Consider the following 27,166-nt stretch of genomic DNA (forward strand, 5'->3'; position numbering starts at 1 on the left):
GGTTTGATGGATCCGCTTACCGAATGGGAAGGGCCGGGTGTAGATAGCTACACCACCCCAAAAAAAACAACAGCCACATTTAAGCGAAGAAACAGAGATACTGTACTATCACCAGGATCATTACGAGTGGGAAAACGTCCAAGGTACATGATGAACTAATGATGGAGAAGGTCCAGATGATGCTCAAATCAGAGCTAAACTACATGAGAGATGACATCAGGAAGGAAATGCATGCGAGCGCGGAGAGCTACAGGAACTCCATGTATGGAGACATGATGAGAGAACTAAGGGGAGAGACCCGGGGGATACAAAATGAGGAGATTCAGATCTTGAAAACAGAAACTCGATGAGGCAGTAGCAAGTTTCGAAGCATGGAGAACAAATATGGAAAAGCACATGAGGGAAAAAGATGCAATAATCGAGAAGCTAAAAGGAGACCTTGCGGCCTGCAAATCTGCAACTAAGGAGAAGGGAGACGACCAACCTTCGGTGCTCAAGGAGCTTGAGGACATGAAGGATCAAATGAAAGCTCTACGGGAAGAAGATGAATAGAAATCGAAAACGGCATCCTCATGGGCGGAACGTCTTTTTAAGACACAAGAAAAGGTTGATGAAGCAGAGAAATGGATTGAGGATACGAAGAAAGGGAAGGCCCAGATGCTCGAGACCACACCTACTTCTACCATTATTAATATGACAATTGAGGAAGAGCAGAAAAGGAAGAATCGGGCTCTACATGTGCGGGTAACAGGACTCAAAGACAAAGATAATGTAGATGAAGAAGTGAAGGAACTGGTACAACGCATGGGCATCACAGAGCCTACTCACACAAGTGCATGGAGAATGGGCAAGAAAGGAATCTATGAGAAGGGAAACGTAAAGGATAGGGCACTTATTCTCCGCTTCCCGAATATAGAAATAAGGAAAGAATTCCTAAAGAAGAGGCCAACTCTTAAGAAAACCGGTATCTTCCTGGGAGACGATCTTACATTGGCACAAGTGGCATACATGCAAGAGTTGATGCCAGAGATCAGGGCAGCAAGAGAAAAGGGAAAAATCGCCTTTTATAGAGGAGGGAAAGTAGTGGTTCTGGAAAAGCGCTCAGCATGACGGTGCGAGACCTATGGGGCGACGCTACAGATAGCGGCGTGGAATTGTAATGGATCGTATAGGCTAGATGTAGGTGCCTTTGAAGACAACTTTAGGGACCGAGACATAGTTTTCTACTCAGAGACACACCATATACCGGGACAGCGTATGCCACATGTGAAGGGTCATTTATAGGAAACAGCTAGTCGACCAGACAAGAGATCTCTACAGTGTAGCCGGGGTTCAGGAGGAGTAGCAATCTTATTTAAAGAGGAGCTGAAGCCACTACTACAGATTATCAGGAAAGATGAGCAAGCAAGGTATATGTGGGTGAGAATGAGAGCCGAGACAGGTAGATATCGCTATATGCTACTTCCCTCCAAGTACCTCAGTCTACTCCTCACCTAAAGGACAGTCCCCTTTCTGCATATTGAATAATGACATATGGGAGTTCTCTAGAGATGGAGACATCGTTCTCTTAGGAGACTTTAATGCCAGAACGGCCAACTCTCAAGCAGTATTCTATGATACTTCTGAAGAAATGCTCAGAGAAGTGGATTTATCACGGAGGGGGCTTACTAGAAACTCACAGGATAAAGAACACACTGAATATGGGAGACATCTCATGGAGATGGCAACCATACATGGTTTGGCCATACTTAATGGTCTAGAGAATTTCCCGTTGTTTGGGGGATTCACATGCTTCCCACATAGGCATGGGGCCAGTACAGTGGACTATGTCATGACTTCACCAAGCTTTATTTCTAGTATCAAGGACTTTAAGGTGGGACCCAAACCGGTTGGGATTGCAATGGATCATGCTCTCTTGACCTTATCAATCTCCTTTCAATACAATGCCTCTCAAGTACAAAGGAAGAAGACACACACAAGATATACTTTCACGCCAGAAACTGACTCAGTCTATGTGGAAAAGATCTATAATAGGATGTGGGCAGCCGAGCCAATATATACTGTAGAGGAGATTACTTCTCAGTTAACAGAGATACTACATGGAGCAGCACAAGAGGCATACCGACATACTCAACCTGCTCAGAAGAGAGGAGTTGGGAACATGCCTCAAAACAGCTGGTATGACGAGGAATGCAGAGAGACGAGAACCCAGGTCCAGAAAGAGCTTACACTTGGGATCATCACATATAAGCAGTCTCGGATTGCTCTTCGGCATATAGTACGTCGTAAGAAAAGGGCATTTTTAGCCAAACTGGAGAAGGATTTATATCAGCTCTTCTTGAGTCAGGACTCACATGAAGCATGGTGCTTATTTCGAGAGCACTCACCGCCTCCGACGATTACTTCTCCTGAGATCTGGGGTCAATATGTAACATCATTATATATGGTATCTGGATAGCCTCCATTACCAGATCCGCTAGAGCCATGCCCTACTACTAGTACTTTCTTTACTACGGAAATGGTGGAAAAAGCCATTGATAAGATGAAGACAAGAGCATATGATCATGATGGTTTAGTAGCAGAACATCTGATCCATGCCAGGGATCTACTTTCAGAAGTCCTTGCTCGTCTGTTTAATCGGGTCATGTGTGAAGGATTACCTGAATCTTGGAAATTATCTACTGTCGTACCTATTTTCAAGTCAGGGGATCCTATGATACCCGGGAACTACCGTACCATTATGGTAGGTCACACTTTGACCCGATTGTACGCATCCATTCTTGAACAAAAATTGAGTAGATGGGCGGAGAATGAGGGCATAAGAGCAATAGGACAAGCTGGATTCAGAAGGGGTTATTCCACTTTAGATCATATTCTTACGCTCAGAGCCATTATTGAGGAAGGAAGAGAAAACGGGAGAAGGATGTATTGTTGCTTTGTGGATTTTCGGAAAGCTTTTGATACAGTACCAAGGGCAGATTGATGCGCAAGATGCAAGAGTTAGGAGTCCCCAAAGAGATTATATGGGGGATCATGGCTTTATACGGGTCAGTAATGGGGTATGTACGTACTCCAGAAGGGGATTCCGACATTGTTCATTCCACCGTTGGAGTAAAGTAGGGATGCCCACTGTCCCCTACTTTATTTGGTATGTACATAGATGAGGTATCAGATTACATTGATAGAGAGGGTGACAGAGGGGCTCAACTTGCAGGGTCATGGATCCCTTTGTTGTTGTATGCAGATGATATTGTACTGATAGCAGAATCACCAGATGGAATGCAGAGGCAACTAAATGCATTACATAAATTCGCGGAGGACAGTGGACTGTCGGTAAACTTGGGTAAAACCAAAGTTATGGTGTTTAACTCCACACCGCAGTGGGTTAGGAGATCGACACCTACATTTACATATGGCCAGGATACAGTAGAGTACACAGATGCATACACATACCTTGGGGTGGTATTTGCAGGACCGAAGTTTACTCTTAAGAAAGCAGCGGATGCTAGATTATACAGAGCCTCTGCGGCCTTGGGAGGGTTGGAGAGGATGTGTTCACAAGTGCAGTTTCAGGAACCACGAACAAAACTTTGGCTTTTTGATACTGTGGTGGCTTCGGCTATGCTTTATGGGGTCCAGATTTGGGGACCATCTGTGAATCAGGATAATTGGAAGTCATTGGAGAGACCTCTGGTATCTATGATTTCCCGAATGATTAGAGCCAAGGCCTCCGTAGCACACGCGATTACCCGAGCGGAACTAGTGGCCCCTTCGTTAGAAATTGAAGCTCTTACCAGATCAGTGTCCTTTATACATGGTTTGTGGGATACAAATAATTGCCGATATACTAAACTGGCCCTCGAATCCTCTCGACAATTAGCAATGAAAGGGGATACATCATGCTGTCCTCGTGGTTTCAGAGACATGGGTTCAGTATGGAAAGATTACCCCCCTTCCAATACTCTCTTGAGGCTCCATCACTGGCAATTACACGAACAGAGATTAATAAAATCATCCGACAGGATCTTATACAGTTGGATACTAAGAGGACATGGGTAGACCCTACACAAGAACTAGGCACGAAGATGGCCGAATACAAAGAAAACTTCCTACAACTATTTGAAGATGGATTTGTGATTCACCCGAGATACATGGATACCCACCTGTCTCATGGTTTGAGATGTGCTATTGGTCAGATTCGCACATCCTCACAGCAGTTGGAAATTGAATTTGGCAGATTTAGGGGAATCCCACCTGAGAGCAGAATTTGCAAGTTTTGCGTGATGGAGCCGGAGACAGAATTACACTATATATGCCATTGCACAGTATACTATGAGATACCGGGGCGTTTTCATTGCCTCTTTAAAGAAGGCTTTGAACCTCTAGATAGAATCATGCAATACCAAGATCAAAGATGCTTAGGCTTGTACCTACTGGAACTACATCGGCACAGGGATAATCTAATGAGAAGACAAAGAGCACTACAACCTCAGAGGCAGATCAAAGATTTCTTCGGATCGAGAGAAGCAGGAGTGAACGGAGAAACAAGAGGCCAACAGCCAGCACAAAGGAGTACCAATATTCATACCAAAGGCACCCTAATTGACAGAGCGACTGAGCTTAGGAAATCGAGACGACCACAACCAAGATGCAGAAGCACACTCCATCGGAGGAGACTACAACAAAGGATTAGAAGCATTCTAGCCAGACACCTAGAATGCTCCTAAGAAGTCTATTTACTACTTTGTATTTAGTTTTTCACATTTATTTTCACTCTTTCACACTTGTCACACTTAGTACTTTAGTACTAAGATACCCAGACATTGTAACAGATTCACCACTTTTGTATCAGTTTGGTCTCATAGGTCATTCTGGCCTTTTGAAGACGTTTAATATAACATTTCATTTCATTTCATTTCATTTCTCTCCATTATTCGAGCAGAGCTAGCTATCCCCCCCGTAGCAGTTGAGGCGCTTACCAGATCAGTCTCCCGTCCTAGAGACAGATATGCCCGCTTAGCACTTGAGTCCTCTCGACGGTTAGCTTTGCAGGGAGACACGACATGCTGGTATGGAGAGATGACATCATGGTTTGAGCTACATGGATTCAACATGGACAGATTACTCCCCTTCAGTACTCATTGGATGCCCTCTCTCTGACTCTTACACAATCTGAGATCACCAGGCTCATTCGCCAGGACATGACTCAGCTGGATACCAGGAGGTCTTGGATTCAGCCAACGCAGGAGTTGGGCACGAAGATGGCTTTCTATAGGAAGCATCTTCTCCAGCTCACTCAGGACGGTTTTGTGGTGAGACCGAGATACATGGACACCCACTTATCTTACGGTATACGGTGTGCTATTGGCCAGATCTTATCCGAGAAAATAGGAGTTACAATATTCCTAATTTATCAAAATAAGAAATGTTTTACAAAGAGAATGATGTCCATGTTAGCTTGCTGCTAACATTTCCCCCCTCCTCGCCTGTGTCATCCCTTGACACAACTTTATGGGTTGAAATAGTCTTCGGGTTGACGGCTGGTGAGGCGGTCTTTAAGCGCATCCAGTGCCTTCTGGTATCTGATTCTTCTTTCTTTGTCGGGCACTTGCAGAAATTGCATTGTCACTTTATTCTTCACCTCCACCGCTAAGTAGCCTACAAACCTGGATGTAAGGTTGTTGATCATCGGCGCAAATATCTTCATTCGCCATGTGAAGAATCCAGTGTAGAAAGCTTCTTCAAAGGCCAACATATTATTCGATAGTAAGAACATACATCTGGCATAGAGGCCGTCTTCGAGTGGAGACTGGGAGATACATCGGAGTGTCAACAGAGGCAAGACATGTCCCCTATGTCATATGGAGGCTGAGACAGAGTTGCACTATGAATCTCTATGATGCCATTGCCCAGTTTACTATGAGATACAAAGGTCGCTTCCATTGCTTGTTCAGAGAGGGTTTTGGACCGCTTTCTATAGTTATGGGGTATGAGGACCATAGATGTCTGAGATTGTTCTTGGTGGAGCTACGAAGACACATAAAGAGGCTAGCCAGTCTCAGAGCCGGATCACAGACTTCTTTTGTAGAGCGGATATTGTGCAGCAGGAGGTGCAGCCACCACAACAGAGCTCATACTCTCCTCACACCACAGGCACGGTGATTGACCGAGCGACCCAGCTCGGGAGATCCAGGCGCCCATGGCCGAGGAGGACTACACAGCATCGGCGGAGACTACATCAGCGGATTCGGGTCACCCTGGTCCAATATGCACGACGTCCGATGAGACTACTGACCATGGAGGAGATTGATGAGATCTGCCAGCGACCAATGATTATCATGCTGACTCTTGTAACACTTCTGTCTCAGCCCTGTATCAGCTTTTGTATCAGATATTGTATGAGCCCCCCCCCCCCCCCCCCCCCCCCCCCCCCGCCAACCATCCAGTAGGTAGTGATTTTTGATATTTTTTTCAGCACCCCACTTTTAATCTTTTTGTACCCACACATTGTACTAGATTCCACCATGTTGTAACTTTGCGGTCTCATATGTCATTTTGGCCTTCTGAAGACGTTAATATAGCATTTCATTTCGTTTCATCTCTCTCTCTCTCTCTCTCTCTCTCCCCTGGGTTCCACATCGTCTACATTGACACAATCATGTACTTCATACTTTTGATAAGCATGTGGTGTAGCTTGAATGCAGCTTAGGTTTAGATTACACTTGGATAATTTGAAGTTGTGGGGATGTTATCCAAGATGACATTTAATCAAAGGTTATTTTGCAGTGCGTCTATAAACATGATAATTGTGGAGTTTCTCTGTCTTGTACATTTTAATTCTGTGGGCATGATGTATGAATGTTTTTAATTTCTTTTTTGAGTAGGGTTTAAATTTTCTCTTTCTGTGATCTCCAGACTGATCCACAATACAGACCAAGCCAGAACGTACCCAATACAAGCACAGTGCCACCTTTTGCTGGCTCTGATTTGGTTCTAAGCCCTGCTCAGTGGAGCAGCCATGTTGTTGGTAAGGGCATTATGAACATTGCATGTATTATCATGCTCAAAATATCCAGGCTAATCTGGGAAGTGTGCTTCTTTCAATTACAGTTTTTAAGAGCAGTAAGTTAAAAGCTTTAATTGTCCCAGATGACTTTTTGTAATTGATCAGAAAAAATTGTAGTAGTAAAAAAGGTCTCACGGACTATACTCAATGGGATGTGGGTGTCTCTCTCAATTGAAGGAATCTTCTTGAACCTACAACAAGAGACTCTGGTTAGGAATCTCACGCTTTAATTGTCCCAGATGACTTTTTGTAATTGATCAGAAAAAATTGTAGTAGTGAAAAAGGTCTCACGGACTATACTCAATGGGATGTGGGTCTCTCTCAATTGAAGGAATCTTCTTGAACCTACAACAAGAGACTCTGGTTAGGAATCTCACGCTATTTCGAGAAAGGACATATCATCTTGTAGGGGTCCATGTGGCATAAGAAGGTCCATGTGGTATATCTTTTAAAGGGAGTTTCACTTTGTAGCTTGCTTAGCATTATTTTGATTAGAACTGCTAGCATTTTTTGGTGCTAAACTCTATAGACAAGACAATGTTATGGCTAGTGAATGTGCACCTGTTATTCGGATCTGGTACATGTAAAATGCCTAGGCGTAAAATTGTGGACAGTTGCTTTTTATTTGTTTGGGTAAGGTTATGCTCTTTTTTTTTTTACCACAGGAAAAATTAGCCCCTGGATTGATCTTGACTCCAGCAATGAAATGATGAGAGCGGATTCCGAAGTCACTCTTAAACAAGAATTAGCATGGGCAACACATCTATCATTGCAGGTTGGTTGTCATTTAGTCTGTCAACATTCTGATGTGTAGATCTAGAATTTTGAATATACAGGTGTGGGCCAAGGACTAGTTTTGTGCTTTCATTCACTACCAAGAGATGTAAATTTTTGCAACTTATTGAACTAGTGTACTACCGAGTCAAACATTATATATTTTTGAAAAATCTTTGCATTTGTGGCATAAGAGCATCTGCATGATTTGTCTGATGAGTTTGAGCTGCAACTTTCAAAATTTTGAGTAGTACTAAGACATTGTGATTTCTTTGGCCTTACACGTTGAGTTGTTGAGGTCTCAAACTGCATAGACATGTTCTTGCTTATGTGTGTATCATATTGGGCCATATAAACAATAAAAACCTCACATACCGATCAAAATTGGAAAGTTTGAACCAAAGTGTTTGTAGATCATAGTATGTAAGCAATAGTTGTGAACTTGTTCACGTAAGACAAGCACAAGTACTGTCATGACCACGATTGAGATCCTTTTTCTGTTTTATTATGCCTCTTTTCAATCATTTGGAGACAATAAAGAAAATTTCTTAACGGGTTTATGCCATAATGTGGTGTTTCAAATTCCGTTCCCTTTTACTTGAGCTCGTTGTCGTGGCAAGGAAACTCGAAACACAATTCTAAACAGAGATGAACAAGGTGACAAAATTTATGTCCTGACAAATCAGTTTCGGTGTTGTTCTAAAACATCAAAATTCAAATGTGATTCTTTAAAGGCAAATGATGATGTGTTTCCTTCTGTATACACATTAAATTTACAAATACCATGGTTTAAGGCTAATAAGGACTTTTTTCACTCTAATCACAAACGCAAAGATCAGAGGGCTATTGCAAACAGATTCTTTGCTTCTCTGTTATTTGTCATGTATAGGCCTGTCTCATACCAACTCCAACTCCATTGAGCGGTGGAAATTATGCCCGTTCTGTGAACCAAAGTTTACAAGGCTTGTCGAATATGCAGGTGAGTCACTCCTCTTCATTAATTTAGGCCACTTATCTTAAAGAGGAGGAATTCCTGAAGGATATTGTATATTACAACATTGTTATTTAACAGCTGTGGCTGAGGATTCCTCTTGTCAGTCCGGATCTGCAGGAGGCCGAGGGAACTCCAAATGAAGATGAAGTTTTCCTTGTGAGGGTTATCGATTTTTTGCGGAGGATAAATTTTTATATTTGAAGCAAATTGAATGTTTGCATTGCTCAGTTTTGTTGAATTAATGATTGCAACAGAGGAGGGATCTAGTGACTGGAAGACCTTTGAGCGACTCGTGGGAGTGGTGGAATATGTTTCGTACACTCTGTGAACATCATAGTCATCTTTCAGTAGCATTAGATATAATGTAAGCGTCAGCTCCACTTCTGCAGTTTACTTTGTGTGGGGACATTGAAGCTTATAAAAACCAAATTTTCTTTCTTGATGCTATCTATCACTTTCGAACTTCATGTTAACAATTTTATTAGCCTGCATTATGTTCAACCATAACCCATTCTTATGGCAGAAAACTCTTTACAACTGTGTTATTGTACTTACTTTTACTATAGGGCATCTTTACCTTCTGCTTCGGCCATCCGACGGTGGTTAGGGGAACCTATAAAAGCAGCTATTGTACACACAAGTGTAGGAGCAACTAATTTTTTTTTTTCCCTCAGTTTTTCTTTTAAGTTAATGATCATGATGAAGAGTGTTATTATTTCAGGCCTTTTTGACCAATAAAAAGGGGTACCCGTGCCTTTCAAAACGTCATCAATATTTGTTATCCACTCTTTTTGATCACTCCGTGCAGGTAAGATTTATATTTGTTTGGAAAATAGTAAAACGTGTTACTCCTCTGTTTCCCTTGTTTTCCCACTTGATAAAGGGTAAATGAGACACGGTTTAATCCTGCTTAGAGTTCAGAGAATGTTTTGGATAACTTGGGCAGATTGTAGTGTCCGGAGACTCTCTTCATCATCTAGATGGAATGGATTTGGAGCCTTCAATAGCAAGTAACTCTAATGGTTATGGAGGTGGGTGCTTCAAGTGAGATGGCTTCCTTTTGAATTTGCCCAAACATGCTATTTTGTTTGAGTTGATGATTCTTGTATGATTGAAGATTGCATGACATTAGCAAACAGGTTTCAAAGAATGGCACTTGAGTCAAATTGGCTCCCATCAATTTTTAGCTTTTAGAACACTCTCACATCTGCTTCAGAAGCAATGGTGCTATCATGGCCTGTCCAGGTATCCTTCCAGGAATTTGGACTAGTTTATGGTTGGTGTACAGATAGGGATTTCAGACTGGGCAAATGTCTTGAAGGACTCCCAGGATATCCAAGGCCTCACGCACGTGCGCCCGTGCGCGCGCACACACACACACACACACTCTCTCTCTCTCTCTCTCTCTCTCTCTCTCTCTCTCTCTCTCTCTCTCTGCCCAGCGGTCCCCCCTCAGCCCATCACCCAACTCTCCCCCCTCAGCCCAGCGTTCAAACGCGTCAGTCTTTTGCGCAGGTACAAAGTTACGCGTCAATCTTTCGCGCAGAGACTCCACGCGTTCGAGTCAGCAGTTATCGATTAGAAGCAAAACCTTAGGACAGAAAATCAGCCATAGATAAGCCTTTTATCAAGCATGGGGGCTACTTAAACACAGAGGTTGCTTAAGCAAGGAGAGGGGCTGCTTGCTAGACACCAGGAGGACATGGGTACAACCAGCACAGGAGCCGGGCACGAAGATGGCTTTCTACAGAGAGCATCTTCTCCAGCTTAGCGGACGGTTTTGTGACGAGGCCCAGATACATGGACACTCACCTGTCTCATGGGATATGGTGTGCCATTGGCCAGATACGCACATCCTCACACCAGCTGCGGATCTAGACTGGGAGATACAGCGGAGTGCTAGCAGAGGCCAGGACATGCACCCTGTGTGACATTGAGCCTGAGACAGAGTTACACTACACATGCCACTGCCCCGTCTACTACGAGATACGAGGCCGCTTCCACTGCTTGTTTAGAGAGGGCTTTGGACCACTCTCCAGAGTCATGAGGTACGAGGATTAGAGATGCTTGGGTTTGTTCCTGCTCGAGTTGCGCAGACACAGAGAGAGCCTGATGAGAGGAGAGGCTAGCCAGTCTTAGAGACACATCATAGACTTCTTTAGAGCAGACACTGGACACCCAGAGGAGCTACTACCACAGCAGATCTTGTCGCCTCACACCAGAGGCACATTGATCGATCGAGCGACTGAGCTGGGGAGATACAGACGCCCACGACTGCGGAGGACTACATAGCATCGACGGAGGCTTCATCAGAGGATTCGGATCACTTTGGCCCGACATGCATGACGCCCGGTCAGACTACTGTCCATGGAGGAGATTGATGAGATCCGCCAACGACCGATGCTGGATTTCTTGTGACTTGTGATTTAGCTATCCCAGCTAGCTGCTTAGTTCACAGCTACCAGTTTAGGATCCCATATTACTTTTATTTTATCATTTTATGATTTTGTCATTTCATTTTGTTACTCTGACTTTGTATCAGATTCACCACATTGTAACGCTTGGTCTCATAGGTTATTTTGGCCTTTTGAAGACGTTAATATAACATTTCATTTCATTTCATCTCTCTCTCTCTCTCTCTCTCTCTCTCTCTCTCTCATCTTACATCCCCCCATTAGTACAGGATGGAGCTAGATAGCTTGATGCATTCATCTCTCTCTCTCTCTCTCTCTCTCTCTCTCTCTCTCTCTCATCTTACATCCCCCCATTAGTACAGGATGGACCCGCCCATGTACCACATCTTACATCCCCCCATTAGTACAGGATGGAGCTAGATAGCTTGATGCATTCTCATGATTGTACTACCTTGAGCATATAGACATGCATATACCCCTAGAGATAGAGCTCCATCCCTCCTCAGATACTCCACTACCTACATTCAGTTCAGCTTTGTATCAGTTTTGTTTCATTTGTCTTTCCGATAGACGGATGACATACACACCATGTACATTTGATTTGTCTCATAGGCGGATTTCGGCCTGACATAGACGTTAAAAATCTTTCTTTCTTTCTTTCTTTCTTTCTTTCTCAGAAGACCCAGAAGACATAGAAGAAGGCGGATGAGGCCGAGAAATAAATAGAAGTCTCTAAGAAAGGGAAAGGGAAAGAAACCACATTTGTTCCCACTTCTACAATCATCAACATGACTCTAGAGGAAGAGCAGCGAAGGAAAACTAGAGCTTTGCATATAAGAGTAACCGGTCTAAAAGACCGAGATGATGTGGAAGGGGAAGTCGAAGAACTTCTCTGCATGATGGGTAGTGAGGCTACTCATACAAAGGCAAGGAGGGTAGGGATGAAGACACAAGGAAATGGGGAGACTTCAAAAGAGAGAGCTTTAATCATCCGTTTCCCATCCATGGAGGCAATGAAGGACTTCTTGAAGAGGCGTCCTACACTAAAGAAAAAGGGCATATTCCTTGGAGATGACCTCACTCTCACACAGCTTGCGTATATGAGAGAGGTAATGCTAGAGATTCAAGCGGCAAGGGAGAAGGGAAAGACGACCTTCTACAGAGATGGTCGGGTGGTGATTGTAGAGCTGCGCTCCCCATGGCGGTGCGAGACCTATGGGGCCACACTCAAAGTTGCCACTTGGAATTGTAATGGATCTATGCGCCTTGATGTGGGTGCTTTTGAGGATAGTTTTAGGGTAAGAGACATCGTCTTCTACTCTGAGACACATTAGGCCCCTGGGCAGTTTATGCCTCACATTAGTGGATATAAGATGGGAGACAGCCTGAAGATAGGAGACACGATCAGAGCACAGAGGGCGGGGCTCAGGAGGGGTGGCAGTGTTATTCAGGGGAGGAGTTGCAGCCATTGATACATATAGCCCGCAGGGATGAGCAAGCTAGGTACATGTGGGTGAGATTGAGAGCAGAGACATGCAGATATCTTTACATTGCTATTTGCTACCTCCCCCTGAGTACGTCAGTTTATGCACCACCCAGAGGACAGTCCCCCTTTTCTATTTTGGATGATGACATATGGGAGTTCTCTAGAGATGGTGACATCATCATTCTAGGGGATTTCAATGCTAGGACTGCCCATCATCAAACAATATTTTATGATACTTCACCGGAGATGCTGAGAGAGCTGCATGTTGCAGAGACGGGCCTATCCAGACTATCACAGGATGGGGAACACAGTGAGTATGGACGACACTTGATAAACATGGGGGTTGCACATGGATTGGCCATCCTGAATGTCCTACAGAGATTTCCCGCTACGGGGGTTTTTACATGCTTTCCACACAGACATGGAGCCAGCACAATGGATTATGTAATGGCATAGCCAAGCCTCATCTCTAGTATCCAGGATCTCACGGTTGGACCCAGACCTGCTGGTGTGGCAGTGGATCATGCTCTTGTGTCGTTGACCATCTCTTTTCAGTTTAGTGTGGCACACAAGCCACGGGCAGCATCCCCTACTCGCTACACCTTCCGGCAGGAGACGGACTCTGTATACATAGATGGGATCTACCGACGCCTGTGCACAGAGGAGCCAGGGCGACCTCTGGAGGAGCTTACTACTATACTGACATAGACACTACATGATGCAGCAGTAGAGGCATACCCACATACCCAACCTGAGCAGAGACGCCGTTCGGGGAGCATGCCCCAGAACAATTGGTATGATGAGGAATGCTAGGACACTAGAGTTAGACTTCAAAGGGAGGTGCTTTTGGGGAACATCACTCATAGACAGTCACAGATTGACTTCCGACGCCTAGTGCGCTGAAGAAGAGGGCATTTTTGGCTCGCCTAGAGTAGGATCTATACCAGCTATTCTTGAGTCAGGACTCACATGAGACATGGCGGCTCTTTCATGAGCCCCCCCCCCCCCCCCCCCCCCCCCCCCCCCCCCCCCCCCCCCCCCCCCCCCCCACCTTGCCATCACTTCTATAGAGGCTTGGGGCCAATATGCATCATCTCTGTACACAGTTTCTGAGCGGCCCCCCCTTCCCGATCCCCCTGATCCATGCCCACACACATGTGCTTTTTTCACCGTTGAGATGGTGAGGAAGGCCATTGACAGGATGAGGACTAGGAGAGCATATGATCATGATGGCTTAGTGGCTGAGCATTTCACGCATGCCAGAGATCTACTAGCAGAGCTTCTAGCAGTTATGTTTAACCGTGCCATGTGTGAGGGCTTGCCTGATACTTGGAGCCTATCTACTATTGTACCTATCTTTAAGTCGGGAGACCCTATGGAGCCTGGGAATTATCGCACTATCATGATTGGGCATGGTTGTACGCATCTATTCTTGAGCAGCAGCTGAGTAGATGGGCAGAGAGGGAGGGCAGTCGGGCAGCCGGGCAGGCAAGGTTCAGGCGGGGTTTTTCTACTCTTGACCATATCTTGCCACTCAGAGCCATCATTGAGGAGGGCGGATCAAATGGGAGACGGATCTATTGTAGCTTTGTGGATTTCCGCAAAGCATTTGACACAGTACCTAGAGCTAGATTGATGCGCAGATTACAGCAGATGGGAGTACCCACAAAGCTCATTTGGGGGGTCATGGCATTATACAGGTCAATAGTGGGGCATGTACGCACCTCAGAGGGTCTATCCACACGGTTCACTCAACTATTGGGGTGAAGCAGAGTTGCCCGCTCTCTCCGTCTCTATTTGGTATGTATGTGGATGAGGTTTTTGACTACATTGAGAGAGATGGTGATAGAGGTGCACAGCTGACAGGGACATGGATTCCACTATTGTTATATGTTGATGATATTGTGTTGATCTTCGACTCTCCGGAGGGGATGCAATGTTGCTAAATTGGCTTTATCTTTCAGAAAAATAATTCTAAATGAATTATTGGATTTATAAGTGAGAGGGTTTTCTTGCTTGGAACACGAAGGAAAAAAAATAATTCTAAATGAATTATTGGAATTTTAAGTGAGAGGGTTTTTCTCATTGGAGACATCCGAATACAGAGTATTCCTAGTGCGTCATTTAAAGTAATGACGGGAACACTGAGAACGGGAATATCTGTAAGGCCACCAAGAACGTGTACTTCTGATGCGTCACATCGGATGGGTGACAGGGAGCATCGGAAAGAAGTATCCGACCATCCGGGAACGGACATCTCTGATGCGTCATAGGATGGGTGACATAGAGCATCGTGAAGGAGATTGTATCGTAAGTTCGGTAGGAAAGGACTAGGTGATGGGTATTCCTGATGCGTCACAAGGTGGGTGACGGGTACATCGGAAAGGGAATATCCATAGTCGGGAGGAAATTCCGAACTATGTTAGAATTGTGCACAAGGAAAAGCAAGCACTTGAATGAAGATGGGTTCAGAGGAAACTTTGAGGAAAAACAGATGCTTTCTGAGAAAGCGGGATTGCTTTTCGGGAAAGCAGATGCTTTCCCGCGAGGAAGTCTTTGTCTGCATTGCAACTGTGCATGTGATTGCATCCAGGGACGCCTGGGAAGTGCTGTGAAAGCATTGTTTTTAACTTATAAGGTTTTATTGAGTTTTTGGGCAGGTTCAGACTATTTTTAAAATACGCCGGCCGCCCACTTAATAAGTGGGCAGCCATCTGATAAATAAGGCAACAGATCAGCCAGCGTTTTCTCTCTCTTTTTCTGGCAGAACGGGGAAAAAAAATTTGAAAAAAAATAAAATTGAAAAAGCGATCTCTACGCAAGCAGCTATTCGTGCCTGTGGCTAGGAGCTATAAAAGCATCACATGCCCTCACTCAGAGAGGAGGACCAATCTTTGCAAGGAGGAGATGCTACTGCAGATTTCAGCCGTAAAGAAGACGTTGCCAGTGATGCCCATGGCTGCCCCAAGTGTACCAGATGTCGCCAAGACCCAGTGCGCGAGTTCCCTCTCGAAGAAGTGCCTACGAAGCGTGTTTCCATCGCGACAAGTTGCTGTTTTTCTATGTTTTCAGCCCATAAACGTCGTAGACGGGGCTGATTTACGAGAAGGAACACACCTCTTTTGTGTGTAGGATTGAAAGAGAGGATTTTTCTATGTAAAGATCTCTTCCGGGGAATTGCTTTTCGAGAACGGAGTTGCGTTTCGAGCGTCGAGACTTTGAAGGTAACGTTTTTCATGTTATGATCTTTGAGTATTTGATTGCAGGTGTACTTCCTCTTCGTGAGGGAGTAGGAGCAGAGGAAGGCAGGAGCCTCTGCAGGAGAAAAGCGCTCTGAGGAACTAGAGCCAGATCAGCCCAAGGGTTTCGTACCCGAGTTTGGGAAGAAGATCCACGGATCGGAGAGAGGTAGTCTCTCAAGTTGCGATCCGGAAGTTGGGATTCCCAAGTAAGGACTTCGTGTCTGGGAAAGCAGAGTTGTTCTGCGGGAAGAGGACTCTGGAAAGAGAGTTAGAAAGAGTTGTAGGGATGTCATGCCCTGAGTCTGGAAGGTGAGATCCAGAGGCGAGAACCTTGGTTCTCAAGGATTTGGAATAAGGAACGGAAGTTCCTTGGAATAGGGTTTTGCCCTAGGAATCGGAAGCTGAGGCTTCCGGGAACCATCAAGTCTTATTCTAGAACGAACGTGGTAATACGTTCGGTTCAAGTGCTTGTATAGACTTCTCCTCAGTAATAAAGATACTATTATGGGGGGAGACCAGCCCATCTTCTGGTCCCCAGTACTGTGTCAATCTTCTCACTCTCTATCTCTCTCTATTTATTTCTCTCTATATCCTCTGGCTTCAGTAATAAGTGATAAATCCTATTTATCCGAATGTATTTTATATTGTTATGCGCTCCCGTTTGTGACATGCAACGTCACTTGGATGCTTTGCATAGGTTTGCCTAGGAAAGTGGTTTGTCCGTCAACCGTGGTCAAACCAAGGTCATGGTATTTAATATCACCCCACAATGGATCAGGAGGTCAGCGCCCGCATTCACATACGGCCAGGAGACAGTGGAGTATACAGATGCTTACACTTATCTTGGAGTGGTTTTTAGTGGGCCAACATTTTCATTGAGGAGGGCAGCAGAGACTAGATTGACCAGAGCCCATGCAGCATTGGGTAGATTGGAAAGGATGTGCTCACAGGTTCAGTTTCAGGAGCCTCGGACGAAGCTCTGGCTCTTTGATACTTTGGTGGCTTCTGCATTGCTTTATGGAGTTGAGATTTGGGGACCTTCATTGGATCATCATGGGAGGACAAGCCGCACTGATGGATGGGGGGACATGGAGAAGCCTCTAGTCTCTATGATCTCGCGGCTCATTAGAGCTAAGGCTTCAGTACCACGTGCTATTGTCCGAGCAGAGCTAGCTGCCTCCCAAGTAGTCGTTGAGGCGCTCATCAGATCTGTCTCCTTCATACACCGATGTGGAAACTTCCCAGAGACAGATATGCCCGCCTTGCACTTGAGTCCTCTCGACAGTTAGCCATGCAGGGAGATACAACATGCTGGTATGGGGAGATGACATCATGGTTTCAGGCGCATGGGTTCAACATAGACAGATTACCTCCCTTCCAGAACTCATTGGATGCACCCTCTCTGACTCTTACACAGTCCGAGATCACCAGGCTCATCCGCCAGGACCTGACTCATCCAGACACTACGAGGACATGGATACAGCCAGCATAGGAGTTGGGCACGAAGATGGCTTTCTACAGAGAGCATCTTCTCCAGCTTATCGAGGATGGTTTTGTGACGAGGCCCAGATACATGGACACCCACGTGTCTCATGGGATACGATGTGCTATTGGCCAGATATGCACATCTTCACACCAGTTGCGAATCACGAATGGGAGATACAGCGGATAACCAGCAGAGGCAAGGACATGCCCCCTGTGTGACATTGAGCCTGACTCGCAGCGTAACCGCGAAACGTTTCACCCCGAAACGTGGCGTTTCACCCCGAAACGTTTCACCCTAGGCTAAGGCTTCAGTGAAACGTCTGACCGAAACGCCAGTTTTTTGTATATATAGAGTTATGTATCGACAAACTAGGTGTTCATAGTGCAGTGAGTAGAGACACATGCTATGTTAACCTTGAAATAGCATATACATAATCAATAAATAACTATTTGATGGCTAAATTCTCTAAAGGCAATTTTTCATTTCAGGCGTTTCACTCCAGGCGTTTCACCTTGCAGGTGAAACTTTTCGGCCGTTTCACCCGTTTCACGTTTTAGGCCTGTTGAAACGCGTTTCGCGGTTACGCTGAGCCTGAGACAGAGTGGCACTACACATGCCATTGCCCCATCTACTATGAGATACGAGGCCACTTCCATTACTTGTTTAGAGAGGGCTTTGGACCACTCTCCAGATGCATGCGGTACGAGGATTAGAGATGCCTGGGTTTGTTTTTGCTCGAGCTGCGCAGACTTGTCTTCTCTCATCATTGTTTTCTTCTTTCATCATTAGGGGTGTGTTTATGCAAGAGCTTCTTGAATGGAGTTATTTTTGTGACAACTAAATCAGTGGGAAGACCTACCCATGAATCTTTTTGACACTCATCTTTGTCATGGTTTTTTCAGTGAGTGTCTGCATTTACATTATTTACATGGGAGAATTCACTCCCCAATGGTACTCTATGTGCTCCATCTCTAGGGGAGAGGTGTAACCCATGGCTATTGAAGACTTGAAGGAGTTGGAGGAAAAGTTAAAGTAGAAAGAATGTCCATAGATGGATCTTGTCGTTTCTACAACAGAACACTTGTTGGAACTTTCGTTGATACGAAATCCATTATACTCCCTTTGTTTCTCTCTTACTAGCTTGCCGTGCCTTGGATCTTTGTATTTTTATCTTTTTTCTCTTTCAATTGCTTTTGCCTGTGAATTTTATTTTTTATGTGGCAGTGTAGCAGGAAAATTGTGTTGTGCTCTCTACTATGGGTTCTCCTTAGTGCAATGTGCACAAAACCTCACTCCAACAGAATCAGACTCTGGCTGGCACCACACTCAGCTTGAAGCCCAGGGCTCATAGGTGCAATGGGGGTGTCGAGGCTGCAATTGTGCTGGGAGAGTGCAAATGTGCGGTGCTAGATTGGACACCAGACTCAAGACTCAATGAATCCTGAAAGAGAAAGAAGTAGTGGCAATGCTAAAGTAGAGGCTCTGAATGGGGAATGCTCAAAACAAAGCTGGTTTTTGAGGCAACTTTAACAGTAGCAAAGGTTGCAAGAGATGAGGCAGACCATGGCTCTAGCTCCAAGCATCTTTTCAGTTCGCCCCGTTGGAAGTGGACCATGTGAGGCAGGAGAGGGGTTCAGATGCGAGGGGCACGGCTAGGTAGGGGCGAGGTGGGGTGGGTAGGGGCAAGGGGGTTGGGTAGGGGCTAGATAGGGAAGATGGGGATGTGTAGGGGCGGGGCCCTGGGTGGGGGGGGGGGGGTGTCACGAGGATGTGGCAGTTGTTAACTATGTCACGAGGACGCGGCAACTGCTAACCTTAGTTGTTGGTTTCTTTCTAATGAAGGTTACCTTTGCAAAGTGCTCTGTGTGTGTCTAAAGTAAAGAATTTCGGGTGAAAGCCAATGCCTTCCGCCCCACGGGCCGGTTTCAAGGTTCCATTGCCGAGATATCAATCACTTTTCCCCCAAAGAGTGAGTCTCGGTTATTTTTGGTAAAGACTAGAGTACAGGAACGCGCGATTACACTATGGCTGACAAAGGGAAGGGCATTATGGAAGAGGGTTCCTCTTGACAGGACAGACAAGAAATTCCGCATGTCGCCCTACCAAAAAGTGGTCAAATTAGGGCTGATTTTCTGCTGCGTTTTTAGGGTTTGTAAGTATGAACGAAGATGAGATAGGGAGAGGTCTCAAGGTGGTAGATTGGCCACTAGATCTTCTGCGGGAGTGATGTGGGTCTGCCAGGTGACACGCTGCTTGCCGATTATATGACGCATTGGTAAATCATCTTGAAATTTGAGCTTGCTTGGTCGTGGGTGGTACGTCAGTATCTGAGGCGATTGCTTGGATTCTATGACGCATTGGTAAATCATCTTGAAATTTGAGCTTGCTTGGTCGTGGGTGGTACGTCAGTATTGTGGAATTATGCTCGTTTGCACAGGCAAGAACTTCTTGCACAGGTAAAAAGTTAGGGACAGGTTGCAAAATGCTATGTGGTGAAGTTCAAGAACTATCCGCCTATGGATGCAAAGTGGATGGAAGAGCATGAACTGTCGGAGTCACCAAATGTATTGCAGCTTTACCTTGAAGCCTTTGGGTTATAACCTATCTATGCCCCAACCCAACATCTGCAAAGGAGGGGTAATGATAGAGCTAGCACATCAAATGTACATATGAATTCAGTGTAATAGATGGAAATGACAAAAGTATGAAGGTCTCATTAAGTCATTTATATCTATGTGTTACGACCTTTCTTGCGGATACATGCGATGATAAAAGAGTGTTAATTGCACAAGATCATCAGTGGCGTGTATTTATGGTATGCAATCGAGGACGTTTGCGATTTCAAGAGGGGGGTATGTCACGAGGATGTGGCATTTGTTAACTATGTCACGAGGACGCGACAACTGCTAACCTTAGTTGTTGGTTTCTTTCCAATGATTTTTGTTTTATTTTTGAGACCCTCTTTTTGAAGTAGCAAACGGTCGGACGTTGTATGGCCAATGTGAACGGTAGTTTCACCCGCAGACGAGAAGTGGTCGGCACTGGAATTCGTATAGTAAGAGGATGTCTAGGCTCATAGCAAGATCATATAGGTCCCCCCGTCGCACTTAGCAAGTGCGACGGGGGGATGCTAGGAAGTGAACTCAATAAAGGCATAAAGTCAAGGTGGGATCACCAGCAGAAAGTATCCGACAGTTGGTGGATGCTAGGAAGTGAACTTTATAAAGGCATAAAGTCAAGGTGGGATCACCAGCAGAAAGTATCCGACAGTTGGGCCACATTGCACTTTTGGATGCAGTCCCAATGAGGATAGATGGTCAGATGACCAGTGGGAGCCCAACGGAATCATTTCCTAAAAATTAGGGAACTGCTATTTTGGGACGTGAAATGTGTTCGCGTCATTATCTTCGGAATGACAAGGGGAACATTTTATTACTCTGCTGCAAAGTCAACTGATACACCAGTTCAGAGATTTTTAAGCAGGAAGCCCAATGCGGAGAAATTGCATGTATGAGCGCCAAGTGGCACTTTTTGGCCAATTTACGAAGTTTGGGAGAACAAACTCGTAATTGACTTTTTGGAGCAGTTTTGGAGGCTGATAACTCTAATTTTTAGTCATTTCTCTCCATTTTTGAGCTTCCCATGACTTTACCTAGGACCAAGGAGCTCATTTTCAGCATTGGAAGGTATCAGATGCGTGTTTACAGGGCTGTTTTGTTGCGTTTTCAGCGATACGCAAGTTTTTTTCAGCCATGGAAATCTTCCCCTTTTGCATCCATTTGTTCATAGATGCATTACAAGTCAAGGGCAGAAAAGGGGGCACTCGATTTATGGTGAGGGGGATACTTCATTGAGAACCTGTCACCACAGGTTAAGAGCTATGGAGTGCTTTCTTTCCCTCTCATGTACAATGTGGTGCTAGGAGTGATGCCCTACACACTACACACTGCTCTCTCTCTCCCGTACGTGCAGTTATGTGATGCCCCACAAGAGGGATCTGCATTTGACTGATGTACAACTGTGTGGTTTCATGTTTTTGTGTTGAGGCAAGAGCGTCCTTGAACAGGAACAGGGGTAGCTAACTACTACTCCAAATTAGGCACTTGTGAGGGTCATAACCTCACCTTACAGGTGCGTTTTCAACGATGTGTATGCGTTGTAAATTGATTGTTTTTCAACCATATGGACGCCAAAACCATTCGGAATCGTGCCCCACTGGCAGAGGACAGTTAGTGGACTGTTTGGGGCTGAAAACAAGGCAAAAACCAGTAAATACAGCGTGCTGAATTTACTGTTTTTGGGCTGGAATCAGAGGGTTTATGCCAGTGGTAGAGAGTTTCAGTAGGGGAATTGGTTTCGCGCAAGTTTTGGGGTTGTTATGTCGCCGAAATTTGGCCAAAACAGGTGGTATCTAGCTCGATACAGATAAAGGATTCCGAGGACTCTTCTTTGTAATTTACCCTTCTAAAGAATAAAGAAATACCGAAAGGGGCGCCAATTTTGGGGCCTACAGGTTGTTGGTGTCTGCTTGGATCATTCTAGCTTCCGAGCTGTGTGTGTACGTAGGTGTTAATCCCCGTTACAGGTTACCTTTGCAAAGTGCTCTGTGTGTGTGTGTGTCTAAAGTAAAGAATTTTGGGTGAAAGGCAACGCCTGCTGCCCCACGGGCGGGTTTCAGCGGGGGGTTGGGGGTAGGTAGGCTAGATAGGGGGTGAGCGGGGGGGGGGGGGGTTAGGGGCTAGAAGAGGTATGACTAGGCTTGGGGGAACTTTACATGAATCTCATTTGTTGAAAAGTTCCGAAACACACCATGCCCACATCCATCGTGTGACACAATGAAGCAACCCAAAATTACTACTAAAAGCCTACAATCCACGAGCAAAGAACCATCCCGTGATACAAGTGGAGCTACACTAGCAGCAGGACTCAGATTGGCTCATAGAAATTACCTATCAATAGCAAGAGTCTTCGTTTGCCACATCCAACCCTGGGCATTGCCAGCCACTTAACCGTGATACAATTACCTTCTTGATTTGATGAAAACATCATTGAGCTCATTTTTGTCACAACATTAGAGGTGTTTAAGATTGTTGAAAGCTGAAAATTTTGATTGTGTTTTCTATGAATGGATTGCATAGAGAAGAACAGGCTGGGTGCTTCTGAAGAATTCATGTGAATACGGATCTTCGATTTCCCACTTTGATAAATGCACGTGGTCTAGTAGCACCGGATGATCCCACAACCATGGGTTGGGGGTTGTCAGAGGCGCCCAAGTTGACTTCTTTTATTGGGTCTGAGAAGAAAATTGCTGATTATGTTTTTGTAGGTGAAGAGGGTGCCGTTTCTTGGAGCATAGAGACATCATGAACTTGTGTTTGATCAATATTGAAAATCACTTGGTTTGAAGGCTTCACAAAACTGTCATCATAGTGTTGCCCAAGTTGCAAAGTGGTTCTCTGCAAATTGATTGTATCATTTGTCTGCTAAGCCATCCAAGGTTGATGGAAAGAGCACTAGGTAGGCATCTTCCTTGTTGAGGCCATGACCTTTGTAGAGGAATACAATGCCAAAGGTGACTTTCCCGGTGCATACGGACACTTTCCCAAACCTGGCGAGAATTTGCACCACGCTAAATTTTATGTTTTTTGCCCTGAAAATGCATAGATCACCTGTACAGTGATCCCAATGCCTCCCCAAAGCTCGTGGGGGTATTAGGGATCAATTAGAATGAAGACCCTAAACCAATAAAAATACATAGCAGGCTGTATTTTACTGTTTTGGGCTCCGTTTCGTGTGCCGGTCGCATCTGTAGGAAGCCCTCATACTCCCACTCGTGTAGGGCTACTCGCCCTTTGAACCGAACGAGATTTTTTGCGTGAGATCTCTCCGAATTCACCTGTTCATGTGGGGGATTAACATTACCTAATCCAGCTACTAGACAAGAGGCTCTTGCCTTGGCATACGCGCATGAACCCACACAACTGTACATACAGATGGAAAGTCCTCGAGCGGGGCATTACAATTCTGTATTCAAAGGGGGAGAGAGGTGCGCGAGAGCGGAATCCTCGCGCTACGTTAGACAAGTGCGCGAGGATCCAACTTTCTCCGAGACCCCGCGTCCAAATGCTCTTAGAGAGTGACCTTAGGGACACTTATAATCAGTACAAGGGATGCCCAAGAGCAGAGCCTAAAAGCATCAGATCCCAAAAGCACTTATTCCCCGCAAAGGCATGTGTAAAAGCAACAAAATCTGTCATGGCAATTTACAGAAATCCGTATAACCTGCTACGTCAGCATAACAACGCGAATCACGGAATTTTGTATTGTTTGCCAGGTAAGCTGTTCGTATAGCCCTGCCATGTTAGCTGTCCGTATAGCCCTGCCACGTCAGCAGTGACTGTAAATTGTGGACTTGCCATCCAGAGTTAAAGCTTTTGAGTTTTAGAATTTGATCGGTGCTCTTTAAGTTGGGTGGGACTAGGATATTTAAAAACCTAGACTCTTTTTAAATTTAGTCCCCTCGGCCATTCTTTCAGGGTTCAGAACTTTCTCTCTTCTTTGCGTTTAGTCCCCTCGGCCATTCTTCAGGGTTCAGAACTTTCTCTCTTCTTTGGGTTTGGTTTCTCTTGTCCTCTCGACCATTTCTTTCCCATTGGGCAAGTCACGTCATCAATTTGTGACAGTCAAGGTAACCCCAACTTGTGACCTATAAGTGGTGCCTAACTATGAGGCTTGCAAAGATTGGCTAGACTGGAGGTACCTAATACCTAAAGGTTTTTTAGTCTAGATGGCTAGACTAGTTTGTGGAAAGCTTGTAGTTAAGCGCGTATCTGTAGGAATGATATTGGGATGGTTGATCTCGAAGTTGTCTTCCTCTCCTCATGCCACTTCAATTGATATCAAAGCCAAGGGTGTTGGCTAAACCTCATAAACCAAATGTTTGAGTCTAAACCTAAAAGCTCATGAAGTTGGTGACTACTTTACCTCCACCCTAGTTTGAGGGATGGTTGTGTCACAAAGTGATGACGTGGCATGCCCAATTGGAAGAGAAATGACTGAATGGACAAGAGAAACTGAGCCAACCAACTGAAAGAACTTTTGAAGCACCAGCCGTGGGGCCCCAAACCCTAAAAGATGAAAGCTTGGACTATGTGGGAAATTTCCGTAAATCACGTTGACATGCTGACGGGGCAAGCCGTACGGATTTTCGCATTATGCGTTGTTGGTGCCACGTGGCAAGCTGTATGGATTTTTGTGATTTGCATTGGGTTGATGACGTGGCAGCTTTAGCGCTAGCTTTGGGATCAGATGCTTTCGGGTGGAGTGTGCTTTTGAACGTGATGCTTTTGAGGCTCTGCTCTTGGCTATCCCTTGTAAATTTAAAAGAGCCCTTGGGCCTCTCACTTTGTAGAACATCTAGATGCAGAGTTTGAGAGTAGAGGACCCTCGGGAGTTGTACCTTGATGTGATCAATAATAAAGAAATACCAAAAGGGACGCGAGTCTTTGGGGCCAGTGCTTCAAGGCGTGGAACTCCGCGATGCCGAGTCGACTCTCTCTCTCTCTCTCTCTCTCTCTCTCTCTCTCCCTCTATTAAAGTTCAGTGATTTTGAATGTTGCTATTGATTTCTCGCTTGGAGTGTCCAAGCTTGTATAGTGGTATCAGAGCTCATAAGATTCTTCTTCTACGGAGGATCCGATCCCTTCTACAACACAGATTCTCGAGGAGAAATTGACAGACCAGTCAAGTTAAAGAATCTTCATGTCTCGACCCCAGACTTATTAGCCACTTCCACCCTTTGTCCATGGCGCATTGAGGGTGCTCCCGTTTTCATGGCTTTATCTGAAGGGCATAAGCCATAAAGAACCCAAGAGTACACATGGGTTCTCAGGGAGAATCTGACAGAGAACACCTCTCAGCGGGAAGACAAAGAAAAGTTGAAACCGGGCATGTGAACGGAAGAAAAGAATGAAGAATTGGGTAAATTTTCGAAGGGAAAGTTTGCCAGAGCGTAGTACAAACGTCAACTGCAGGTTGACACATGTATGAAAAGACTGATCAAGTCCTCCAGAGACCCGAGATTTGCAAAACATCTGAAGGATTACCGGATTGATGAGATTCACGAGATGGCGTGAGGCCATTGATTCTCCTCTTAGGTCGAGAAGAAAGCTGAAAGGACAAACGAGTGCACAAAGCGAAAATTGGACTCACAGAGTGAGCTAGAAAGAGCTCTTGAAACGAAGATGAACCTGATAATGAAAGCACTCTCGGAAGAATAGGAAATTGGTGGATTTCATCGGTTATTTGGGCAAAAAGTCAAGTTTCAAGGTGGCAAGTAGATCCAAGGAGTGTGCTCGTTTCAAGGATGACTCATATTTTTCTTCTTCTTCAGAGACTTTCGACAGTTCGATATCTCTTTTATATTTGTCTACTATCCAGGTTGACGTGAAAAATTTTCTTGAATTTTAACCACGTCACAGGTGCTTTGTTTGCGTAACAACAGAGTAGACCACCATGTCTTTGCATTTCCTTTCAAGTAAGATGCCGCCCTTTGCACCTTCGAGTATTCCGTGAACCAACCTCTAGAGAAGGCAACGTCAAACTGTTGTACAAATTCAAGAGCTTGATGGGTGTCCTAGTAGCCTCAAAATGTCTCATTCTTGACGGCCTGACCCGCTTCCTTAAACTCCTTGGTCTGCTTGCTCTTTTGTTCACTGTCAGAAGAGGGCGAGCTCTCCTCCGAAATACTAGATGGCCTCTGATGCCTTCTAGACTTTTTCAGAAATTTGCTTTTCTTGCGTTTCTTGCTCTTTCTCCGCTTCTGCCGCCTTTTCTCATCATCTCTAGTTTGAGGGAAGGTTGTGTCACAAAGTGATGACGCGGCATGCCCAACTAGAAGATGGTCTACATTACAGTTTTCGGTTTTCACTGTTTCTCTCACCGAGTCGGTGAGTGGTCTTGTGGGAGGCAACCTGTAGCACAACTACATTGTCACTGGCACAGGATAGGTAGTTAGTCTCAGTTGGTTTGGAGTTCACACTAGACGGACTCTCTCCTGGGTAGTGACAAGTGGCAATGACACAGGTGGAGGTCTAGTGGACACCGTGGCTAGTTCACCACCAATGCAGTTTGGAGATAGGCTTAGCTGGATTGGGATATCTTGCTAGCTGATGGTGGCTCTTTATGATACATATATGTGTGGTTGGTTCCAACATGATATATCATACGTCGATACGATCATCCGCTTTTGTATGGTCTAGCTTCCCGAGTCTTGAGTCTTGAGTCCAACACCGCACATCTGGCATCTGCACCCTCCCTGCACATTGGAGCCTCGACACCCCCATTGTATCCTGGAGTCCTAGGCTTGGAGCTGACAGTGCTGCCCAGTGCCAGCTAGAGTCTGTATGATCCTATGAGTTTGTCGAGTTCCATTGAGTTCTGAGTCTGTTGCTGTGCTTTGAGTTGTTCCGTTTCTGTGTGATGTTTTCTTCTTGTTGGAGTGAGGTTTCTTGCTTACTGCACTGAGGAGCACCCATTGTAGAGAGCACGACACCCTTTCATTTTCAGCCCTTTCCACATGAAGTACATTATGTATATCTGCATATGTAATAGGCTGATCTGTAACATTTTCTGAAACTCCCATGGGTTGTACATTAGAACTTACAGTCAAGTTTCCACCATTACAAAGAGGCAACAAAGTGTAA

General features: G+C 45.1%; 1 protein-coding gene across 2 annotated transcripts in view; it reads left to right on the forward strand.

The window, feature by feature from the left end:
• The window catches only part of SKB1 (SHK1 binding protein 1), a 128,211-nt gene that overhangs the window by 37,872 nt on the left and 63,173 nt on the right, over positions 1–27,166 (forward strand). For both annotated transcript variants that reach the window (XM_086495409.1, XM_086495410.1), the window contains exons 2-9: positions 6,916–7,027; positions 7,732–7,841; positions 8,730–8,819; positions 8,913–8,990; positions 9,089–9,198; positions 9,401–9,476; positions 9,556–9,642; positions 9,781–9,865. In XM_086495409.1, the coding sequence (XP_086351535.1) occupies positions 6,916–7,027; positions 7,732–7,841; positions 8,730–8,819; positions 8,913–8,990; positions 9,089–9,198; positions 9,401–9,476; positions 9,556–9,642; positions 9,781–9,865 (748 nt within the window). The remainder of the gene's footprint in view (positions 1–6,915; positions 7,028–7,731; positions 7,842–8,729; positions 8,820–8,912; positions 8,991–9,088; positions 9,199–9,400; positions 9,477–9,555; positions 9,643–9,780; positions 9,866–27,166) is intronic.

Source organism: Adiantum capillus-veneris, chromosome 22 (assembly GCF_014529385.1).
Source record: "Adiantum capillus-veneris isolate H3 chromosome 22, ASM1452938v2, whole genome shotgun sequence".
NCBI lineage: Eukaryota > Viridiplantae > Streptophyta > Polypodiopsida > Polypodiales > Pteridaceae > Adiantum > Adiantum capillus-veneris.